Source organism: Marmota marmota, unplaced genomic scaffold (genome assembly GCF_001458135.2).
Source record: "Marmota marmota marmota unplaced genomic scaffold, marMar, whole genome shotgun sequence".
Taxonomy (NCBI): Eukaryota; Metazoa; Chordata; class Mammalia; order Rodentia; family Sciuridae; genus Marmota; species Marmota marmota.
In genome coordinates this window covers 21,237,986-21,263,556 of record NW_026000240.1, presented here as the reverse complement: position 1 = coordinate 21,263,556, position 25,571 = coordinate 21,237,986, and the positions used below count along the sequence as shown (strand labels likewise).

At 40.9% G+C, this 25,571-nt stretch overlaps 1 protein-coding gene across 2 annotated transcripts in view; it reads right to left on the bottom strand.

Annotated features, from left to right (window-relative positions):
• The window catches only part of Slc9a9 (solute carrier family 9 member A9), a 536,631-nt gene that overhangs the window by 99,942 nt on the left and 411,118 nt on the right, over positions 1–25,571 (bottom strand). For both annotated transcript variants that reach the window (XR_007344170.1, XM_048794390.1), the window contains exon 13: positions 12,247–12,298. Coding sequence is in view for 1 of the 2 variants with exons in the window: in XM_048794390.1 (XP_048650347.1) it covers positions 12,247–12,298 (52 nt within the window). In the remaining variant the exon portion in view is untranslated. The remainder of the gene's footprint in view (positions 1–12,246; positions 12,299–25,571) is intronic.

Below are 25,571 nucleotides of genomic sequence, written 5' to 3'. Positions count from 1 at the left end.
ATGTTTCTAAGAAGCAGAAGTTTTGATATATGTGGGATTTCTGGCTCCTTTATTATCCTCTATTTCTGGAAACATTTAAAAATGACTGGGCCATTGGATATCTTTCTTTATTTCCCTTAAACCAGAGATTGGGACCAGCGATTGGGAAAATACTCTCAGGGATTCAAATAAGTCCAAATTAAAGAGTACCATTATAATTTTCCTTCTCTGGGGGCTGCTAAGCATGAGGTGGGTCATTAAAAAGAAAACCAGCCCCTTTCTACTGTGCCCAGTCAAACTAAGGGCTCTTGCCAGAAGTTTGTGAAAACCAGACACTGAAGCAAGAAGGGATTGTTTGTTGCATTAATTTTAATAAAAAGAACGAAGCAAATGTAAATACATTCCTCTGTCAGTATTCAAATAGGGGGCCCTTGCTGAGTGAGCTGGATAAACCCTGTTCTAAGGTAATCACATGGGGCTTGCTCGTTACCTCAAGGGGATACAAGGGATTATGGGCGAAAGGCAAGATTTTCCTTTATATTCCTCCAGATTTCATATTTAATATTAATGTCAGTGAAAGTTGAGTCGAATGATAGCAAAGGCAAATGACTATCATAACAAACCCGCAGGAGCTCCTTCTGGATTCCCAAGCACTTGGGTAGTATGTGTGATGTGGGAATGCAGTCCTTAGTACTTTCACTTTACCATCTCCGTCCAATGTGGAGTGTGTTTATATAATAATTTCAAGTTCATTGCCATAATTTTCTAATTACCATGGAGAGAACCAGATTCTGTGCCATTAAAGGGAAAAATTTCTGGATTCTGAAGAGGAACCATAGTATAATTGAAGGGCAAAGAGGAATTTCTTAAAAAGTCAAGTCATGGATTCTTAGTGTTCAACATAGAAAGCACTTTATACAAATATTTTAACCTTTCCTGTATCCACATACATTCATAAATGTTCTCAAAAAGACAGAATCAGAAAATGCATGTGTAAGAAGGAGAACATAAAGGAGACAATCAGCCAAGCACGTATAAAACTGTTAAGATGTCACAGGTATCTTTAGATATCCCACAGATAGTTTACACTACTAGGTGGGCTAAGCTCGTGGTTAAACTACAGAGAAAGAGCCCACTGTAGATGATTTGGTTTGTGTAGTAGATCTAAGATAATTCAAGGGAAAATGAATGGTTTGGGAGAACATAATAGTATGGTGGTTTTAAAACATGTATCTACAAATCCTTTGATTCTTCTCTCTTTAAAAGATAGAGGGTAATTTTCCTCTATATGGAATGTGGGCTGTACTTAATAATTCATTTCTAATGAATAAAATATGGCAGATGTAACAATATATCACATCAAAACTTAGGTCATAAAAGTGTTGTGGCTCTGCTGGTGGGACTGCAAATTGGTGCAACCACTATGGAAAGCAGTATGAAGATTCCTTAAAAAACTTAGAATGGAACCACCTTTTGACCTAGCTATCCCACTCAGTTTATATCCAAAGAATTAAAAATCAGCATACTACAGTGATACAGCCACATCAATGTTTATAGCAGCACAATTCACAATAGTTAAGGTATGGAACCAAGTTAGATGTCCTTTAACAGATAAATGGATAAACAAAATATGGCATATATACACAATGGAGTATTACTCAGCCTTAAAGAAGAATGAAATTATGGCATTTTCCGGTAAATGGATGGAGCTGGAGAATATCATGCTAAGTGAAATAAGCCAATCCCAAAAAACCAAAGGCCAAATATTTTCTCTGATACTAATTCACAACAAGGGGGGTGGGGTGAAGCTTGGGAAGAATAGAGGTACTTTGGATTAGAATGAATTGGACATTATTACCCTATGTGCATATGTGACTATCTGACTTGTGTGATTCTACATCATGTAGAACCAGAAGAATGAGAAGTTATACTCCATCTATGTATGATGTGTCAACATACATTCTACTCTACTATAATGCATTGTGACTTCCTCCTTGCTATTTCTCTTGTACCACTTGCTCTGTGGGAATTTGGCTGCCATGTTGTGAGGACAGTCAAGCAGCTCTGTGGCAACATCCATGCATTGCCACTGAGTCTGAGGCTTCCTGCCAACATGGAAGTGGGTTCTCCAGGTCCAGTCATCTTCCAATGATGGTAACTCTAGCTTACATCTTGACTGCAATCATAAAGTGGACCCTGAGATTCTTATTCAAGGTGAATTTTCAGTTGGCTAAGCCATTTTCAAATTCCTGATCCATAAAAAATTTGAGATACAAATGTTCATTGTTTCAAGCCACTATATAGCTATAGGAAACTTACGACTACATATTGGGATTGTGAGTTCTACATATAGAAGGTAATGGAATAGGAATTGGGGAAAGGTAATAAAATGGTAATGCTTACATTTGTACAGTATTTTCACTAAGGAAACTGTTTGTGTTCTTCTGTGTTCTTCCTTGAAAGTATGTAAAAATTAATTCTGGGTCCAACATGCTGATGTTACAGACTGAAGATTGAAGATAAAAAATTATGGAGTATAGACAAGAGAAGTTCCTACTACCTCACTGTACCTGCTTTGCAGTTCCATTACCTAGTGCCTGATTTGCATCATGATTTAATAAGTGTGATAGTTCTCACATACACCTGCACACACACTAATGGAAAATGCACCTTGGGTCTCCAGGTGCCTGCTATCTCCTAATAACAGCTCCCAGAAACACAACCATCATAGTAAAGATAAGAGTCTCACATTTAGTCTTATATGCTATATGCATCAGAAAGCAAACCCAAACACAACAAATTCTTACCCTATAAAACCGCTTCAAAAATCACTTTCAAAATATACAGTGGCTGGCTATGGTAGACTAAGCAGCATCTTAAACATGGTGGGATTCAGGTATTGGATAGCAGGCAGCAAAAGATTATGATCCTGTGGAAAGGGGACAAATGAGTGAGCTCTATATTATCCTTTATTTTCTGCCTACAGGTTCTTTCCCAATTGAAGTGCAAGGAAGTAGGGTCCAAGCAGAGAAGAGCAGGGTTTTTTTTTTGAGCTGAGGATCTAGAGATGGGAGTGTAGATGTTGCCCAAGTGGCTGGATTTTTTAAGGCAGTGGCTCAGAGACAAGGGAACCTAGCAGACAGGGCACCAGACGTCTGTGTAGATGTTTCCCTCAGGTCCTTGGCTGTGGACCAACCTGTGCACAGGGTGAGGTCCACAAAGCCTTGCAGAGAGCAGCTGTCGTGAAGTTGAGAAATAAACGGAGAGATTAAGATCACACTGTGCTGGAAGACATTGGAGGTTAGCCCAGCCAAAATAGAAAATCAGGTATTTAGTTTGAGGCTTCAGACGAAGTATGTTTTAGGAATAAGGACAATGTTCTAGAATAATGACCCATGCCCTAAAATTAAGCAAAATGAAAATAGTCAAAACAAGTACAAAACCGCAACTTGATAAAACTAACTGCCTGACCAGATAACATCCAACACCCCTTATAGAACAATCTAGATTCCCAATAATGTAAAATTCATAATGCCCAGCATATAAAAAACTATGAGACATGGGGGAGAGTGGGAAAGCATGAGCTAAAGACAAAAAATCAAAGGCAATCTGTAGAAACAAAGCTGGAAATGACTCAGATATCAGAATAAACAGGCAGAGGCTTTTAAAATAGCTATAAAATATGCAAAGAATTTAAAAAGAAAGATGGAAGCAATGAGCACACAGTTAAAGAGCTCAGAAACACGAGGACTATATATTAAAAAAAAGAAAGAAAGAAAGAAAGAAAGAAAGAAAGAAAGAAAGAAAGAAAGAAAGAAAGAAAGAAATTCTAGAACCCCAAGGTGTACCATCTGGAAAGAGAAACCTACTTATATTGGTTTAAGGGCAGAACAAAGTGGTATCAAAGTTGAAAAGAGAACAATAAAAATTACAATCTTCAATTTGTAGAACACAGAAAAATAAGGTGAAAAGAACAGAAAAACGTGTCTAACTGATGTGAGAAATTAGCATAAAGTAGCCTAACTCAGACATAACTGGAACGCGAGGGGGACAGCAGAGAGACCATAGAAACCAAATGTGCTTAAGGAAACCACCCTAGAATAGTCCCCAAATCTGATTTAAATATCAACCTGGAGACCTGAGAAACTCAGTAAATCTGAATTAGGAAAAATTCAAAGCAAAGCAAAGCTGACGTAGGAGTCAAACTTCTAAACCTAAAGATAAAGGGGAAAAAATCTTAAAAAGAAATCAGATTAAAAACAGGTCATATTGTGTTCAGAGAAATAAAACAAAAATCCTACTGACTTTTTATCAGGAAAAACAAATGGAGACTAGAAAACAACAGAATACAATTTCCCAAGCGTTGAAAGAAACTCACCATCAAAACACAATTCTAAAACCTGTGAAAAATGTTGCAGTAAATGAAGCAATATCTGACAGGACTAAAAAGGAGAGATAGGAACACCTCATTACAGCTGGAAATGTTATCAATAAATGATAAATAAACTAAAGGGGCTGGGTTTGTGGTTCAGTGGTAGAGCACTTGCCTGGCATGTGTGAGCTACTGGGTTTAATTCTCAGCACCGCATATAAACAAAACAAACAAACAAACAAATAAATAAAATAAAGGTCCATCAGCAACTATAAGTAAATAAACTAAAAAGAAAAGAAAAGAATCCACTGGACACAATTGCACTTATTGAATATCACAACTATATTGTGCAGTTGTTTGGGGTGGTATTCAAACCGTTGCCAGAATACACGTTTTTTTCCAACTACATATAAAATGTTTACCAAGATAGACCAATTTGAACTGTCAGAAAAAAACTTCAATCCATTTCAAAAGACTGAAATTTTACAGATTACTATAAGGTCCAAACTCTTTACCTTAGCCCACTTGATCTATAGGGTAGATCAATTGCTTTAGAGGTCCTAATTTTTCATCCCTCCCTGTATCCCTATTCTTTTCCTTGTAACTTGGCAGTGCTTTGGCCAAAAAGGAGTTTGTCTATTTATATACCTGTTTTCTGGGATGGCCTTGTAACTTTCTTTGATCAATAGAGTGTAGCAGGAGTGCCAGTGTATCAGTTCTGAGCCTCAAGAAACCTTGCTTGTTTTTGCTGACATTCTTGCCCTCTGTCTTTTCCAGGAGAAAGACATGCTCAGGGTTGCTCATTCATCTTTAGAGGAGATGAGAATTATGTGGAACACAGCCCAGTCTCCTAACTCATCCCAGTTAAGTCTCTCCTGGACCAGCCAAAAGCCATCCAACTCCAGATATGTGAGCAAGCCCAGCTAACACGGGTAGAGTTAACTAGCCAATCCTTGGTTGACCATGACACATAAAATGAGTCCAAACTAGAGCAGTCGAATTCCACACACTTGTGGGATAAATATTTCTTATTGTTGCATGCCTCCTAGATTTTGTGTGTTTGTTATGCAGCATTGATGTAGCAACAGATAACAGATACAATCTGGCTTCTGCCTACATCTTTGATTCATATGCTGTAATGCTCCCTGTGGCTTTCTCTCGATATACTGGCATCTTTGCTGTTTGTCACACAGGATGGGAATATTCCTTCCTGGGGGACTTTGTACTGTCTGAAATGTTCTTCCTTTAGATATCTACATGAACAAGAATTTTAGACTGGCTAGCTGCTCAGTCCTTGCCTGGAGGAAGTAGCAAGAAGAGAGACCATGGAATTAGGATCCCTCCTACTGCAAGGCAACAGTCAGTTCCACTGTAAATGAAGCATGAATACACTGTTTTAGGTACATCCTAGATGATGGACTAATGCCCTCAACTGAGTAGAGGGTGAAAGGAAGGACTCCACATTGAGGTAATCAGAGTAGAGGACCAGGAATATGCTCCAGTCCATGGAGATGAGAATACTCTTGGTTTTCTCAGTAGGACTGGGAAGGTAGACTGACCAGGAGTAACAGGGACAGTAAAAGGAAAAGTGATTACTTAAATGTTACCTTATTGGGAAGAGAGGTGTTAAGGTTGAGCTGTGACGTGTCCCCCAAAAGTTTGTGTGTGAGACAATGTAAGAAAATTAGAGGTGAAACAATTGGGTTATGAGAGCCTTAACCTAATCAGCACATTAATCCACTTGAATGGATTAACTGGGTGGTGACTGTAGGCAGGTAGGGTGTGGCTGGAGGAGGTGGGCCACTGGGGTCATGCCTTTAGGGTATATATTTTGTCCCTGGCAAGTGGAACTCTGCCATGTCCTGAGATGCTTTCTACCTCCAAGTCCTCTTGACATGATGTTCTGTCTCACCCTGGAGTTGGCCATCTATGCACTGAGACCTCTGAAATTGTGAGTCCTAAATAAACTTTTTCTCTCCTAAAATTGTTTTTGTCAGGTCTTTGGTCTCAGTGATGTCTAAACTGACTGATACAAGAAGAGACCAGGGTTATGGACTGGACATTTGCCCATGGACGGCATGTAACAAGGGGACTGTGAGGGTAACTCAGCTTTGGCTTTTAGTCCTGGCTCCAAACATCAGTGATTTGTTATGTTTGGAAGGTTCCTCTTTTAAGCTTCAATTTCATCCTTTATAAAATAGGCTCCAGTAGTCTTGATTGGTCAAGGTAAAGATGAGGTGATTTTAATCTTATATGTAAAATATATACAAAGGGTTCACTAAGGTGTAGCTGCCACCTTCGTTAACTTGCTCTTCTTCTTGGTTATTCCGGCTTTCTAGAACATGGAATAGTAGAATCTACTGGTAAGATAAATGTATGGAATTTGGTCCTATATAGTGAAAAATTAGTAGGGGGGTGCTTTGAGATGTATAAGGTATAAATAAATACAGCTCAAAATAACTCAACATTAGCAAAGGAAAACCCAAAGTATTTGCTCTGAAATATTCATTTTGGCTTTTATCAAAATGCCACTAATTTCAATATTCTGATAATTGTTCAATGTGTGGCATGGATAAGTAAGCTGAATTATTCTTTTCTCTATAAATTTATTAGGACTTTTAAAAAAATGTTGGCAATGAAAAAGGGGATTTTACTTTATGGCCCAGCTGACCCCACCTTCTGGTAATGAATCTCTTCTCCGCCCGAACCTGCTTATATTTGTAGCCCTTGCACCTCTGGATGGCCCTGAGTAGGCAGTGTTAGTGCCTTTATCTGGCCTCTTTATCTGGCCTCCCAGTCTCAGAGGTAATCTAGGTGAAGGTTCTCTGGGGGTTGGCCAATCAATCCTTGCTTGCCTTATTCATCATATTTTGACAGGTACTTCATTGTGTCCCTTTTGAGCCCTCATCTTTCTGGTGGAGAATCCTGGTCCTTTAATCCCCATCACTCTGGTAGCTGTACCCCCCTCTCAGCAATTTCGGTTTCCTTTCACTGGACCTTTCTGAGCTCTGCTCTGACTTCCTTGAGCAGCAGTGACCAGAACTGATCCACCAAGCTTACACACCACACACACACACACACACACACACACGGAGGACAACCCAAGCCAGAATTTCAATGAAGGGATTATGGGAAGCAAAAGAAAATTGGAAGTTAACATGAGGAAAAAAATCACAGAGAAACAAGCACTGTGCTAAAAAATGACATTATGTTAGAAATGATGAATGTTAGCTTTATCGTAACAGTGGACAGTGAAGTGGGAAGAAAAAACAAAATATTACAAAGGATTAGTTCTACTATTTTCAAGCTCTAAATTGCCAAGGGTGCCCACCACATGTAGAATAAAATCAGGCTCACCACCTTGACCTGGGTGCTGGCTCCTGTCCATGTCTTCCACTTCATCTCCATCTGCTCCCGCCATGCTTACTCAGTTCCAGCCATACTGGCCTTCTTGCTGCTCTTGGGTACACCAACCCATCGTGACCCCAGGGTCTCTGTCTGGTGCCCCAGATCTTACATGGCCTGCTTCTGCACATCATTCAGCTCTCTGATCAAATGCCACCTTCTCAGAGAGGCCCACCCTCCCTTGCCAACAGCCTCCCCTCCATTCTCCATCTCGACTGCTCTGTGTTGTCCTCCTCTGAACCTAAACTACATAGCTGTTTACCTTTCTCACCAGTGTCCCTCATTAGAATAAAAGCTCTGCAAGAGAGAAGACTTTTGAAATGACAACTGCCAAATCCTGTTCACGCCTGGATTAGGACCTGACCGTGAGTGGTGTCAGTAATTAGGGGCGGGAATGAATGATGTGCACTTGCTAAGAGTGGAAATTCTGGAGCCAACTTGTCTGCTCAGACTTCATTTCTGCCTTCTGTGTGCCCTTGGTCAGGTCATTCTCTGTGCACAATCTCCTTATGTGTAAGATGAGGACAATAATGGCACCCACTTGGGGGGGGGTATCTTGGAAACCAAGTGAAGCAATACATGAAAGGTGCTTAGAACTATGTTAAAAATATTACAAGTTTAGATCCCAAAGTTTATTTATTTCACTTCCCACAAGCAGAACAAGAATAGGTGCTGTGGCCCTCAACAAATAGGCACAGGTAATTATGCATGTTTATTCTTGATCTTGAGCATGCACAGTCAGTAATGGTCATAACTACTTGTGAAAGATTTAGCTTTTGGTTAGTTAAGAATAGGACCTTGTATGTATGACATGTCAAAATACATTCTACTGTCATGTATAACTAAAAAGAAGAAGAACAACAAGAAGAGAATAGGATTTTTTTTTAAGAACAAAGAATAGCCTTTGATGAGTACAAAGATTAGTTTCCTGGTTAATGCAAACCTAGTTTAATAAATGCAAATCAAGTGGAAACATGCATTCTTAAGAATTAGGGTTATATTCTGGGGTCTAACAGAACCAGTGGTGCTGATAATAAGTAAGTGACAGGCAAATGAGGGCAGATGGGGTCTGGACAGACAATTTGGAAAAATAAAACCAGTCCTGGAGTGGATATTGGAAAAAGGTACACTCAGGCATGGTTTGTAGGCTGCAAATTAGAGCAACCACTTTGGGAAGCAGTATGGACATTGCTCAAAAGACTAGTAATGGAACAACGATATGACCCAGCTATTCCACTCCTCAGTATTTATCCAAAAGAAATGAAATCAGCATGCTCTAGTGTTGCATGCATATCAATGTTTACAGAAACACAATTCAGCTATGTTCTGGAACCAGCCCAGGTGCCTGTCAACAGAGGAATGGATAAGGAAAATATAGTATATAGACACAATGGAGTTTTCACTCAGCCATAAATTAGAATAAAATTGGGTATGTCATTTTCTGATAAATGGGTGGAACTGGAGAACATCATGCTAAGTGAAATAAAAAAAAAGTCAAGGATCAAATGTTCCCTCTCATATGCAGAAGCTCGAGAGAAATTAGGAAGTAAAAAAATAAAAAAAGAGAGGATCCTATGAAAATAGAAAGGAGAAGAGTGGAGTAGAAGAAAGGGATAGAGGGGAAGGAAGGTGAGGTGGGAGAGGGAACTGTGGAATGACATTGACCAAATTATGCTACATGCACATATGAATATATCACAGTGAATTCCACTTTTATGTGTATTTATAAAGCACCAATAAAAAACAATAAATAAATGGAAGAAAGAGCAATAGAGTAGATGAAGGGGATCATGGGGAGACAGGAGGGGAGGGAAAAGTGGAAGTATTAATGATTGAAATGGAGCAAACTACACACACACACACACACACAACTAGTAATATGACTAGTATATGCTTATCCACTGGGATAACTGAGTCACATGGTGGTTCCATTACTAGTCTTTTGAGGAATATCTGTAGTTCTTTTCAAAGTGGTTGTACTAATTTGCAGTCTACCAACCATGCAGCGTACCTTTTTCCAACATCCTCTCCAGGACTGATTTTTTTTGTTTGTTTGTTTTCCCAAATTGTCTGTTCAGACCCCATATACCCTCATTTTCCTGTCATCCATATATGTATAATGAGCTAATAAAAATATTCAAAACCAACTCTGTCCAGGTTGATTGACAGCCGCATGAATACCTTTGCTTGTTACTTCGGGTATGAGCCCACCCTTTCCTGTACTTGACACCGACCAGTTACCCCCACATGTGGACAAAACCTCTTTCTGAAACCTAATGACCTTGGCAGTGACACATTATGGTGAACACAAACACACAGAGGCTGCTTCTTAAAAGCAAAGTTGTTTGTAAGCAGCAGCAGTTTAGTGGGAACCTGGTAAATTATAATATCAATTACTTCACACTGAGATAGTTCACTGTGTCTTTTGCAAGGGGCTCCAAGTGAGGAATGTCTTTTAAAACATAGTGACCTGTGAAGTCTTGGTACCACTAGAAGAGGCAGTATGATTTTTTTCCCCCTCTAATGATGAGAATTTAGAATGTTACTGATAATTTCTTTTCTGCCCTCTTTGGCTACCAGAAAGCTCACTTACAGATCCATGACAGCAAGGATATTGGCCCTTCAATTTGCTTATTCCTGATTCTCCTTACCCTCTCTGGGCTTGGTTTTCTTTATTAATCCTTTATTATTATTATTATCTGAATTCTAAAATTCTTTATAAATATGTTACTGTTACTTAGTTATATGTAGTGGTATAAATTCCCTCAAATCTTTTATGAAATGAAATGGATTTAGCTTAATTAAATTGGGTAGTTTTCATAAACATAATTTCCCCTGATTGTTAGAATAGTCTGGAGAGGTGGGCATTGTTATCATTCACATTGTGCAGACAGGGAAACTGAGACTCAAACTGTAAAAAAGTTGTCTAAGATGCAAATAACCCATAGTGTTCATGGTTCTAGATTCTATTGCCCTATTTCTCTAACAACAACAACAACAATAAAAGAATACCTTTCAATGCTGAAATATCTTCAGAGAAGAGTTATTACCGAATTAACAATGGCGAACTTTGTTTTTAAAGCATCACATGAATGAACTAAAATAAAATACTTCAAATTGTAAAAGGATGGTGTTAGGCTAGCAGGAAACTTTTACCAATAATTATATGTGATTGCAAAGTTTGAGGCACTTAGAGGAAGACAAAGAATTTTCTTATTCTTTTAAAGAAAAAGGTGTATGAGAAAAACAAGATTTAGATGAAAGTTTTGCTTGAAGGCAGGGGAATAGATTATTTGACCTGTACAAGATGAAAATGTTTTTCAAAATTCAGCCACTACTGGACCTTACTTGCTGCCAGGCCTGGAAATGGGCTTTGATCTCCTTCCTAAGGTCACCAAACTGGCCCTAATCCCAGTGCTTTGGGCACCCCTGCTGGGCTCAGCCCTGCAGTTAGTTGTGTATCCTGGGCAATGAGATCTGAAAACAGCACAGCCTGGCCTTGTAACACAGGAGACAACAAAGTCCAAGCGCTTGAGAGTCAGGTTCAGGGCAACTTATTTTCTCAGCTTTTTCTGCAGTGCACAGGCTCCTTCCTTCTTTCTACCTATGTGAACCAGGAAAACAGCTTCCTGCTCATAAACACCAAGGAGCTGTGCCTCATTAACTGTATTGTGGGGAAAACCCCCATGAAAACAAAGCAAGGTAGCTTGTCCTCAAATTCACACATGATCATAACGTGATTAATTAGCAACATCACATACTGACAACATTATCCCAACAACATCTGCTTACTTCCAATTGCAGAAAAAGGTATAACATTTCCACACATTTGTTCATCTGTTTTAAGCATCCAGGTAAATATGGCTAATGCAACATTGACATTATCAGTTTCAAATCCAGAGTCTGGAGAATAACTTTTCTCTCCTCGAGGGAATAGCACATCGTTCTGAACAATTTTCTGAAAGGATGTTTAGGTCTCTGTGGATAATAATCATTGCTCAGTTAAGTCAGGAATGGATCACCTAGATAGTTTTGCAGGCTCCTGCCTGTTTCAGCATTTCTGTAACTTATACCTGATTAATGAGAAGCCATGTGGGAGGAACAGGTCTATTTGTTGTGTGCTCAACATGAACTGGATAGGTTTTGAGTAAATTCACTGAGATCACTAAGCTAGCAAGTTGCTGGGCAGGGATTTGAATCATGGGGTGCCTCATTTTAAGGGCCATGGTCTGGTTCCTACATTGTAGTTTTCAGGCTTCCTGCTGCCACAGAGAGGCTATAAGTTCATGCTAGTGCTGAGCCTTTGCATGCTAAAAATGGTCAACACCCTGAATTCCTGTGCATTCTGTTGTCTTTGATTTGTTTTATCCACAGAGGCAGCCCTGTTTAGAATGAGCTTCTTGGTTCTATGTTGGACACAAACCTGGAACAGTTCATGAAACAGAACATCTGATATCTCTAAGTACTATACATTGGCTTGTTTAACTTGCCTGAAATGAGGAGGGCTCCTCCTTCAGATTTTCGTCCAGATCCACACCAACTCTGTTAAAGAAAGCAGAAAACTGGTAAATGCCCTGCTACAGAAAGCACGAGAGCACCTTGTGCATAAGATCACCTGACCCCAAAATGATGCAAATCTAAAAAAAGACTTGGCAGAAAACCATCCTACCTTCCCTTGATCAGAAGACCCTCAAATAGATTGATGTCAAATGAGAATGTGCATAGCTGGGCCTCCGCACAGCTGGAGAGATTGAGCATCAACGGCAATTTCTTGCTCCTGTCCTTCCCAACAAGAACAGAGACCCTGAGAGCCTGGGATGGGAGCCATTGGAACAAAAGACCTTGATAGCTCTGAAACAGGGATCCAGGAGGGGAGGCAACATGGTATCACAATAGAACCCACTGAACAAACTCTCCTGGGACTGTAGGTGCCCCATCTAGAGCAGGGTTCCTGAGACAGAAAATCATATCTTTGTCCAGATGTTCAGTGAAGCTTCCCATAGGGAGGATCCAGGTTGTGGGGGCTGAGGCTTATACAAATTGGGGGGCTTTCTTCAAGGAAAGGAATACAAAAATACAAATATCAAATTGGAAACAAAAGTGACTTTTTAGAAAGAAAAATAAATTACTAAAAAACTACACATTTTTTTAAAAAAAGCTGGTAAATGAAATAGGCATCTCAAAATTCAGAAAAAAACACACACACACACATAATATTTTAATGAATGGTTTGACACACCTGTAAAGTAATCCCTCTGTAATATTTGCTTCTATACTTTGATACTTTCTTCACATGATAACGATTTTATGTTAGGGCGAATAGAAAGGAAAGGTATCCCTTCCTCTTGCAATATGGATCAAAATTATTGATAGCGGGGAGACGTTAGAGCTTGCTTCCTCACCCTTATGCACGCTTGCAGTGTGCATCGCTATTAGGGTAATGCTCTAAAAGTGTGAGATTTCTGATCAATTTCATTTCGTGCACTTTCCATAAACAACCTGCATCACACTTATCCCTCCACATCTCCCTTATTGAATGTATTTCTGGATTTCCATTTTGACAGGGCATCAATGAGAACTGAATTTTTCACATCTCGTGACTGGAAGAATTTTCTGTCGCCTCTTCTAGCTCAGTGCATTTCCAACTTTGTTTTTCCTCCACTGCCCACAGACTTCTGATGCCAGGTGCCAAAGGACACATTCATATTTAATTCAGTTTTTGTGCACTATTTCTATAAACCATTCCTTCCCTGGGATGGCCAGCAGTGACTTATAGAAGGCCCATACAAATGTGTGCCATTCAATCCAAACAAAGTGCTGTCCCAGTCCAACTTCCCCTGAGTTGGAGCCCCTCAGGGCCCACAGCCCTCTAAGCAGAGGAGGACGAGGGAGGGGAGGCCATAATGGAAAGAAACAGCAGCTGAACTCCACCGTGTTTAAAATATATTCGTTTTGCAAATATTAAAAAAAAACATAGGACCCTGGGAACGAAGTGCTGGGGCTCTTCCCAGGCCCCTGGGAGGACTAGAGCAAGTGAGGCCCCCTAAGCTTGAACTTCCTCTCCCCGGGAGAATGTGTCTCTGGGTGGGCGGAAGGCCCCAGCCGGGGAGTCACGCCGCTGGGCTGAGGCTCCCACAGAGTCCTTCCTCTGAAGCCACTTTGCTAAACTTTAGTCTTTCCTTCAACTACTGTCCCTCAAGGAGATCTCAATCACCCTGGTCTGCTGTCTGGGTGGGGAGGTAAAGGCAAGGTTGAAAGCCGCCACTCAGGCCCATGTGTGAACTTGAAGAGCAGTCTCCTCCTCCCTGCCGCCCTCGCCCTTTCAAAAGAGTGGTTTCAACAAATTCATTTAAGAAGGGGAAATGGAAGGGATAGGGGGAAGGAAGGAAGAGGCTGCCAGGGAGGAGGGAGAAGGAGAGAGGAAGGAAGGGGGTGAGAGAGGGCCAGGAGAGTAGAAAGGGGAAGGAGAGAGTGGAAGGGCGTGAGGATGACGCCTTCCAGGGGAGTCCAGTCCAGGTAGTGGCCATGGGGTCTGAGTGGTCTTAGTCCAAGAGTGGGGCCCATGTGTAGAGGCTACTGGCCACCCTCCCTCATAGGACTGAACGGCCCTCAGGCTTGTCTGGGGGATCTGAGCTCTCCGGCAGGTGCAGACAGTGGCCTTTGAAGCTCTCTCTATTACTGGAATAGGCCAGGTCTGCCCCTTCCAAGAGCTACCTGGCACTCAGGCTGTGAATTGAACTGAGAGTCCTGAAGCTCCTCCTGCTGCACCTGTTCAGGGCCTGTCTGTCTGGAAAACTCAAGAGAACAGAAATCAAATTTCATAAGAAACCCCAATTAAAGTCTGAGGCAGTACCGAGGTTTTCCACTAAAATGTAAGCTTTCCTCCTCAGTAGCCATCAAAGCAGACATTTCTAGTTCCCATTATCTCAGCAGCCAGATGGAACCAAGGCTTGATGGCGGCAGATTAAGTTCTTGGCCTTCCCGTGTGTGAAGCATCCCGGAGGCCTGGCTGGGAACAAGCTCTAGTGTCCTCCCTCAGTCCACTTTCTGGCAGCCCAGGGCCTGTGCCGGGCCAGTCCTGTAGCTCCTCTTGGCCTAGCACACAATGGACCCACATCTCAAGTGGTTTCAGGCAAGAGAAGCTCTGTGAAAAACACTTGCCTCGTGGGGCAGCCAGGGTGAGCAAAACAGACATGGTCCCAGCCCTCACACGCCTGCAGGTTGGGAGTTTTAATGAGCATGTTATAAAAAAAAATTATTATAGTTTAAGTGCTGTGAGGGAAAGGCACACGAGAACCCTGCCTTCTTTCACTTGAGTTTTGGCTCCTCTTGATAAAAATCTTGCTAAAATATATGGCTTGGCTCCCTGCCTCCTTAAACACAGTGCAATGGGGTGCTCTCATCTTAACCGGAGGTCTCAGCATGGCCATTGGTCCCATAAAGTCTAACATGCGCTGCATTGTAATGATTTCTGAGAGGTGTTTGAACCTCTTTATGACTGTATTAAATGATCCCTGGCTACTATTATTTTTCTTTTTTTTTTTTAATTCTTATATTTGCCCTGGGTTAGTTAGATTGCCTTGGGTTTTCTAGCTGCAACGATATGTTAGCATATTGTTCTTATGTCCCCCCCGCACCTCATGCCACTACTTCCTTTTAATTGAGCGTGGGACTAATAATGTGACAGCCAAATTTAATACATTTTTTTTAGAGACACACACACACATATAACACAAAAGAATAGAATTCAATCATTGCAGAAGGGCTTATAAAACACAGTGTTCTTTGCTTCACACCTGGACACCCCTGTTGCCTCCAAGGGCTATTTTCTGCCTTTTCTTGGTTATGAAATGTAATGGCTGGTATTGATACGTCTGGCACATTCGCAAGGCATCCCCGGGGTTATGCAAACATGCCGGCAGCATCTCTCTCTCTCTTACTCAATGGTTCAAGCAAGCAAGTCAGAGTGTGAAAGAGACCTATTTTAGGGTCACCTTGCATTCACTCATTTTTATGTGTAAAAAGATCACTTATACACTATGGGTTTTTGAGAGATTATTAGAAGGAAGGCAGGTTGTCATGCAGCTTGTGATGCCACATGTCTATGTGGCATCACCCCAGCTGAGGTCATGGGTGTATGGGATGAAGTCTTCCCTGCTCAATGATATCCCAGTAGTCCCTTCTCCCTCACTGTCAAGCAACCTTCTGTCCATCTGTTCTGGATACAGTGTCCCAGGCCTGGTAACTGGACTTGTCCTTCTTTCTGAGCCCAGTACCCAATACTGTCCCTGAGCTCTGGATCTGCCAGTGCCTCTCCCAGTTCTGAGCTCCTTCCCTCCAAACTCCAGGCTGATGGTTTGGGCATCTATGATGCCCCACCTCCTTTCTGGAACCTCCAAGCACTGTCCCTCCCCTTCTGATCATTACTTTGGCACCCCTTCCTCGGTCTTAGATTCCCCAGTCACTTGAAATTTTCAGGCTCTTGGCCCAAAGTGGCTGCCCTGCCCCAACTCTGTTCTCTGCTCCTGTGTGTGCCTGTGACCACACGGCTCTGTCTGTGGCAACCCTGCCTATCCTTGGTTCACCTATCTGGTTATATGCAGCCATGAGGGCTAACCAGTACTCTTCATTCTATGCCAGCGTTAGCTGGAATCTGAGACCTCAGGGCCACCCTGTGATTGCCAAGGGTCAGTGACACCCAGATGTGATCTGGAGAGACTGCCTGGGTTGAGAAATGTGGCTCTGCCTTCCACTTGCTGAGTGACCTGGACCATTCAGTATGCCTTGGTCTCAGTTTCCTCCCCAGTACAAAGAGAACAACAAGGGAGCCAACTTCATGGGATGGTGGTAAGGATTAAGTGAGAAAATATTTGTGAAGGGTTTCTCTTAGGACCCAGTACGTAGAAAGCTCTTAAGAAAGGCTAGCAGCAACTGTTAGCATTATTATTTTTCTTATTGTCAGTGGTGCCAGAGCTCAGTCCTGCCATGCTCATTGCTTTGTTAATTTCTGAGATAAACCCTTCTTGTCCTGGGTCCTGCACTGAGTGGCCCTTATGTTTATAACAACAGCCACCAGTGCGCCATAGGGAGTGCCCAGTGCACAGTGGGGATTTCTGCTCTCATAGTAAAACATGCCTATCAAAAAAGGGCCAGGCTTCCCAGACTGGGACTTATTTATAACCTATTAATAAGTTAATGGGATGAGAAGGCAGTAAGAACAGAAAGGGAGATATCTAAGGGGCGAAGGGAAGGAAAGAAGATGGAGCTGAGCAGGAAGAAAGCAGAGGGATAGGAGGCAAAAAAGACATGTGAAAAAGAAAAAGGAAGGATTACATCATAGTTTACTATATAGGTGCTCCTAGCTGGGTGCAGAGGTGCATGCCTGTAATCTCAGGGGAAAATCTCAGGGCTAACCAGTATTCTTCATTCTATGCCAGCGCCCCTTCCTCGGTCTTAGATTCCCCAATCACTTGAAATTTTCAAGCTCTTGGCCCAAGATCAGCCTCAGCAACTTAGTGAGGCCCTAAGCAACTCAGCGAGACCCTGTCTCTAAATAAAATACAAAAAAAGGCTGGGGATGTGGCTCAGTGGTTAAGCACTCCTGGGTTCAATCCCTGATACCAAAATGAAACAAAAACAAACAAAACTAGTAAAGGATTATAAAGCAACTAACGAGCCTGGTTAAAATTTGATATGATGTTTTGCATTCTTGATGCACCTTTTAATTTTAAGCAAGTATAGTTCTGCCTCTGTGGCATTCAAATGGAAATGAAAACGGTGTTCCCAGCTGTGCCCAGGAACATCTCGCTCCGGGTTCCTCATTTTCAGTGAGCATCCAGCTCCATTTTTGGAGTAAAATGCTTCTCTGGTGCACCATAATACACCTCCCTTCCTATTGTGCTTCCATTCTTTAGTGAATTTTATTAGATATATTAAAATCTCAGGATGCTCCCATGCCCAACCATGGCCAAAAAGAATGCTCTGGAGTTGAGATTTTTCTTGAAGGGAAAGCAAAGTAAGTAACACAAAAGGCTCACTTTTCCCATTAAAGTCCACAGCATCCATTCTGATTCTTATCACTTTGCTCCTCCGGAAAAGCAGTGAAATATTACTAGGGCTTAGTTTCATTGTGTGAATTCCAATAGTCTTAGGTGCGGTTTTGATTCTTTTGAGCCCCCTGCTGACAGGGGATAGGTAGTGGGGGAGGAGAAATCATTTCCTCTAAGAACTGTATTTGATGGCAAAGTGTAAAAAATGACATTTTCAGTAAAGGAAGAGTGACTGGATATTGGGCACATAAATACAGCTTGACAATGGAAGAGACTGAGAGACACTTGCTGAGGTTTGGGGACTATTGTTAGCCAAGAGAACATCAGATGACAGTCAAAATCTGGCACTGTACCTTGCCTTCTCCTTGTAGCCTTTTAATAAATTTACTGGAGCTTGTAAATGACCAAAGTTAATCTAATTCAATTAATAATTCAAATATTTTTAAATTCATTTTGGGAAAACAGGTGCATAAACTAAAGTGAGTAGAAGAGCTCACTTTAATTCATTGTGTTGATTTAGCGAGGCACAGTATGGAAGACTTTGGACCCTGGAGCCAGGCCATATGGGTTCAAATCCTTCTTCTACCATTGACTACGTTTTTAACTTTGAAACAAGTTTACTTAACCTCTCAAAATCATAGTTTTCTCAACTGAACATGGGGATAAATGTGAACACACTTTATGGGTTATTACAAGTATGAAATAAGTTATTATGTATAAAGTGTATAACATATTGGCTACCATCTTGGAAGCAGTCATGAAACATTAGTTGATGTTCTTATTGTTATTAATACTATTATTATTAAGGAGAAATTGATGTATTCTAAGTTGAGTGATAAATATAAAAGAGATTAAAGCCAAGATAAGATTTTCTATAAATAATAGATGCTGAGACATAGAGGCCAATGATAGGACTCCTGCCATCAATGACCCAGGATCTAATGGGGAAGGCAGACACTGGAAATAAAGAAGGCCTGATGAGTATTGTATGCAGATTATTGAACATGACAACATAGAGCCCAATGAAAGGGGGTTTTGGGGGAGTAGGAGGTTTTACAGGGGAACTGAATATTGAGAAGCAAGAATGCGTTTCATGGTAGGAGTAAGGGAGGCTGGGGGAGGGCAGTACAGGTTCAGCAGAGGCAAAGCCAAAGAAGTTTAAAAGAACGAAGGTTGGAACATGGTGTATAGCTCTGTGTGTCCTCGAGGGCCATGCATACTGAGGTAAAGAGCATAATGAAACTTGAGACCAAATTGTGAAGGATCTTGAGTACTATTCTTAGGAAAGCAATTCGTTCTGCTTCTCTGTAGGCAGTCAGGAGTGAAATAATTAGATTGATATATTGGAAAGCTCACTGGAGGCATATGATATTAAGACCCTGGAGGCATGGGGGTCATAGACGACTTCAGTGGTCCAACAGAGAGAATTGATTAGGGTCTAAACTAACATAGTGGTGGTGGATCAGAGGAGATATCCTTTGGAGCTGTGTACCTCGTGGGATGGTGGCAGGGTACAGGACTGATGGTGAGGAAGAGAGTGTTGAGATGTTTCTCAGTTTCCACTTGGGACACCTGAGTGGTTTTCCCTTGCCATTAACTATATTAAAGGAAGAGAAATATGTATGGGGATTTTCCAGAAAGGAAATCCTATTCAAAAGATGAAACTGAAGCTCAGATCCCATAGAGTCTGAGTAATCTTACTGTGCGTGAAGCAATAGCAGCTCTCCACACTGTTACCAAGTCAGGAAACACAGACCCTCCCCTTTAAGGGTTTTTTGCTTGTCTGCAGAGGAGGTTCAGACCCAAAGGCAAAGTATAAGAAACAAAAGAGGAGTACTAGGTTCTTCAAGGCCAAGGTCGGAGGACTGGGAACATTCACGGAGGCTGGAGACAGGGGTGGCGGGCTCTGTATTTGAAGACAGTGGGACATCTCACTTAACAAGGACTATATGGCCAATGTGGGCTTAGTACCAAGAATAGGAACAACCCTAACCCCTGGTTCTGTGGTGCTATCAAGCAAAGAATGTTGAGCCATATTAGAGAGATTGTGATACTGGTCCTGTGGTCAGGGACTGGGTAGATAATATTACATTTCCATTCAAAGACTGGTGTTAGAGCCCAAGGGTATACTCTGTAGCCTCTGACTCTGAATTTGAAGAGTGATATGATGAGATCTGCCAATAAAGTGAAAGCAGAAAGGGAGATTCCATAATATGGAGACATAAAGCACGTGGTACGATTGTGAACCTCCTATGGGAGAGAATAATATGAGGCTAGGATGCTTCTGAAAGCAGAACTGTCCTCTGGGACAAACTATTATCTGTGGGTCCTGTGTATGCTCAGCCAGGTTACACTTTCCCAGGCTTGGGACTTGTCTTATGATCACATTGAAAATGGCTGGATAAGGGTTTGTGTAGCTTTCCTGTCTTGGTGATCTGAGGCTGCCTATAGGTATCGACGTTCTTCTAGAGAGTATGGAGCTGGAGCAGATTCCAATGAACACCCTCAGGCCGATTAGACTGAGAAGGTCTGGCCTTTCCTATCCTCTTTGCTGACAAAGTTTACTGAAAACTCAGCCTAACAGTTAACAAGAGACACATAGCCTTCAGGAGTTAGACCCTTGACCACGTGGTCTCACCACCTACTATGTGACTACAGGACAAGAAGCTATTCCTCAGTTTCTTTTTAAACAAATGGAGATATGGATAGTAACATCTCCTGGAGGTCTTGTGGATAATGCACGTATGGGGTCCATCCCGGGGCTGGCCACCAAGGAAGGGTTTGGAAGTGGTGGCTGCTGTCCTTGGGGTGGTTGTTGATGTTGTCAACTTAGGTCTTCTGAAGAGGCATTTAACTGTAGGTACCTCCAACACAGCAGTTGTGTTTTCCCATTCCTCAGTTGGTCTTACAGTAGATTCTTTGGAACTTCTGACTCCAGTGGAAGCTTCTTGACAATGGGGGTTTGGGAGTGTAAAGACAGAGAAGAGTAGGTGTGTTCTGGCTGCACAGATGAGCCATGTGGCCAGTGTTTACACAGGTCTGACAATCTAGGAATACATTTGGGAACATATAAGTATGCTGAAAACATTATGTTCTTTGAAAAATAAACATCAATAAACAAGTACACGTCATGGACACAAATAATGCAGCGCCACATCCTGTGCTTTACGTTTGGCAAAACTTCCTTTGAGTTTGGAGTGCTTAGTTCTGCCAAGATGTAAGCTAATTTCAGGCTACAGATGAGATCAATTAGAAACTGGTTTGGGGATGAATATGCAGACTAATTTCTTTTGACCTAAGCCACAAGCACACACTAACACCCTTTGGTGGGAAGACAGATGTGATAACTTATGAGGGCATCTGGCCTCTCTTCCCTGAGGATTCACTCTGGGTACCCTGCCTGGGAAATTAGGGATTTATCAGAGCCAAATGCACATCCTCAGAAAAACCATGCTTTCAAGTGGATCAGCTTGTTTAAATTCTTGTGTGTTACCAAGCAGGGTGTCTCCTCAATGTCAGACTGAACATGTTATATGGGAAGGGGAACATTTTATCACTGAATATCAAGTAGTCATAGGAGAATGCTTTCTACATTGGTATGGAACCAAAAGTGGTTAATAAAAAACAAAAAATCCCAGACGGTCAGGGAGCTTTGGATAATGGAAATCCTGCAACCTAAAAGTCACTGTGGTCACCTCACAGTCAAACAAATAGGATTATATGACAAGACTGAAAATGCATCTTCTTCCCTCACTCCAAGCCCCAGCTACAGGGAACACCAACTCTCCATCTGGACCAAGAGTGGTGTGCAGTGTGGGCCTGGAGCAAGATCTCAGAGTATCTTCCTGTTGCTGTTCCTGGGTATGTTCAGGTTTTAGTGGGAGGCTGATAAGGGAAGGAGCTAGGATGGGAATGCGCTCTCTTGATGCAAGGAGCATATTATTCTTATAAAAGTCATCTACAGAAATTGAATTTTGAAACCAGGCAAGTTGGCATATACCTGTAATCTCAGCAACCCAGGAGGCTAAGGCAGGAAGATGGCAAGTTTGAGGCCAGTTTGGGCAACTTAGTGAGACCCTGTCTCAAGATGAAGAATAAAAAGGGCTAGAGATGTAGCTCAGTGGCAAAGCACTGAGTTCAATATCTGCTACCCCAAAGAAAAAATATATACATAGGAATGGATTTGAATACATATATATATATATATATATATATATATATATATATATATATATATATGAATTTGAAAAAATATATATATATGGATTTGAATACATATATATGTATACATATATATATGTATATATATAATAGAATATAGATAGACAAAAATAGGGAAGTACATGAAGATATATTTAGAGAATACTAAAATTCTATGAAATAATCCTGGAGAAGAGTCAGCCCAGGCAAAGCAAATGATGAAGAGGAACTAATTTTGTGGAATGATGTTCTGGAAAGAATCCTTAGAGGTGAACAGCAGCACTTTCAAAACTGATGGATGTTTATCTACAACACAACTCATACAAAAGGTGAGATTCCAGTGGTTGGTTCTGATCATTTCATCCCAACTTGGCTTTACCCATAAGTTAGGCAGGTAGTCTACAAGCTGGATTGAGAAGGTGACCTCCCCAAATCATGGCCTTCTCTAATTGCTAATGTCAGAACTTAGAATCAACTTAGGATGGATAAAGCTCTCCATTCCCTATTGAAAACTAGACCTAAAGGGCCAGGACGTGGGAAAGGTAACATGTGGGCTTGTTTTATGCAAAGTATAAATGACTCCATCAGACTCATTCCTGAGAGCAGCCAGTGGTGAGAACAAAAGCCCAAGGTCACCAAAGGTATTGAGAGAAGGCACGACTGGGTACAGAAGTGAGGTGAAAAGACAGCTAAAGACAATCTCATAATAGTAATAGTCCACACATAGGGTCTGCTTTGGATAATGTTCGTGTGTTACATGAAATTTGGGAAGAAGATCCAAAGTTATTGTAATCCATGGTGTTACATGTATTACATGTAACAAAAAAGAAAGATTTATAACCCATTTCTTGAAGTGAGCCATCAGAAAGCACTAGCAACTGGGTTCTACAGTAATTTTGTGCCAGTAAATCTGTTGCTTTTGGCTGACCATCAGAGCATCCTGCTGACCGTGTTGCATGACTACCCGCGTGGATTTAAAACATAAAGTAAAGCCAAAGAAGATGGCTTTACCAACAGTAATAAATCACTAAAATTGAAATTAAAATAACTTTGGGATAAATAATGGCTGCTGAAACCATTCTTTAAGCCCACGGTTGGAGGTAGATTGTGATCCATAATCTCAGCAAACTAACAATTGAAATCTTATTTTCCTTTGGGGTGGTTAAGACTTTGTAATACCATATGATGCTATTAATAATTAATACTAAGATTTGTGATACGCACATATTTAATATATAATGCATCTGTATTTACTTTTTAAAATGAAAATGCTTTTTCTCATCCCAGAAGAGTTAAGTCAGAATTAGTCTTAATAATGCACCATTTTTATTTTTGCTAAATGTGAATAAATAATTTAATTTTAAAAAGGAAATTGACAGGAAGAGATAATGGGCAAGCTAGGAAGCCCGCTACTCCATGACTCACCAAAAGAGAAGAAAATAATTTGAGTTTCTTGCTGAGAGGGATTAAAGTAAATCACTAGAAAAATAATGTTTTTCTCTGGCCAAACCAACTGGGGCCAAAGCACAGGCTTGCATGCATGACTGTGCTAAAAGGAAATAATAAAATGTTCAAACTTTAAAAAGTTAGAAGAATTCATGGTTAACGCTAGCCTTGTATTGCAAAAATGCACTTTGATTTTAGAATCAGTGGTTTAAAATCAGGTAAGTGAATCAAGAATTGATGAAAATGCTTTTAAGAAGAAGCTGTTTTAGAGCAGATTAGAAAGGAAAAGTGGGAAGGAGCAGGTAAAAATCTGCTGTCAAATAGGTTCTCAAATTATCATGAAGACCACAGAAAGTGCACAGCATGGGAACAGAATTAGCATCAATTTGGCAGGAAATGAAATAATGAGAGTTAAGTGGATGCTCATGCAACTGCATTGTTCTGGCTTTGCAGCCTATAGTTCCAGAGGATTATGATAGCTCAAATGACCAGTGTATATGAACTGATCCTCTTCCTGACACCTACTATCCACACTAAAAGCAAATATCATCTAGAACAGGTGGATTCTTTCATGCTTTCCTCCCTTCATTCATTCATTCATTCATTAAATACTGGTTTGAAGATATATCAAGACCATTACTACATGTTAGATATCATGGGAGACAGGAAAAATGTATTAATTGTGAAACATCTACAAAGTACTTACACTGAATTTCACCAGACTTAAGATAATATCAACTATAAAGTATCCTATCACTCTATGTACCTCTAAGGAATAAAAAAATACTGCTATTCAGTTGGGACATCACTGATTGTAAGATACATCTTGACCTCAGAAATATTAAAATGTGAAAAAAGAGGCTCAGTTGGAATCAATGACATAAATCCACAAAATAATCAAAATCCAAGGTTAATAGCAATGCCTGGCTATTGTACATACTAGCCTCTGGGTATTTCATGAAATATTTCATATTTCATGTCTATTATTTTCTGGTCTTGGGGACAAAAAGTGAAAATAGATATTTGAAATCTTTTAACAAAATGTTCTGTTTATGCTTATGGATTAAAAGGTAATTCATTGCCTTTCTTAACTCTATATAGTAAGCAACTCTAAGTAACTGGATAAGAGAAGCCAGGTCTAGAGTAAAGCAGATGAGACATCCTCTTAGGCTCCTGCAAGTGCTGAACATATGGGTGACCCTGAGAGTGATTGGATCTTGTCTGCCTTACCCTAATCCTGACCATGGGTGAAATAACCACCTCATGGACATCTCTTCTGTATAACCCCTGGATCCTCTGGAACTGTGCTGACATTTTCCAATTTCCCCCTCTGTATCTGCTCCCTCTTCTTCAAACTATCCTGGCTCTGAGGGGTTAGCAGTGTGGGGGACAACAGCTGCGACCTCCTGCCCTTTGGTTTTAGACTGGTTTGGCCAATAGGAAGAACTGGCCAATTACCTTTTAGGATCTCTTGCTTCCAAGTCACCAATGATTGTCTGTGACCCTCTGTTAACACGTCATCTTCTGATAGGTGGCTCCCTCTGTACAGCTACTTTCTTTTATTTCTATAGATACGTCTGCTTCCTTTCCTTTCAAATATGGGTTAGTAGCTACTCTTCAATGATTCTACCCCTGAGTCCTGCACTGTCCTTTATTGGTTTTCTTATGCAAGTCCACACATTTCTAAATAGTTCCTAAGTCTCTTTAAATTATTCAGTTTGAATATGACGCTTTCTTGCTATCTGGACATAGACTTATATAAACAGTTATTTACGTCTATAAGCACAAATTGCAGAAAGGTCTCACTTGAACTGGAAACCAAGTTTGCAGGCACATGAAATTTCCTAAGGAACTCCTGAGTGTAATAAATCTTACATAAGCATACTTTTGTTTCCAACCTTGAAGTTAGAATTGTGTTTTTAATGGTTTCTCTAAAGTGCATGAATGTCCAAACCCAACTTGGCATACTAAACTGCTCCCAGCCGTAGACTGGATGGGGTTTTCATGGGTCAACTGTGGATCTTAGGAGTGAAGATCTTACCACAGAACATGGTAGAAGCTTAACAGGAGGAATGAAAGTATTCATAAGCAGTGTCCCATGGTTATGACCAAAAGCAAAA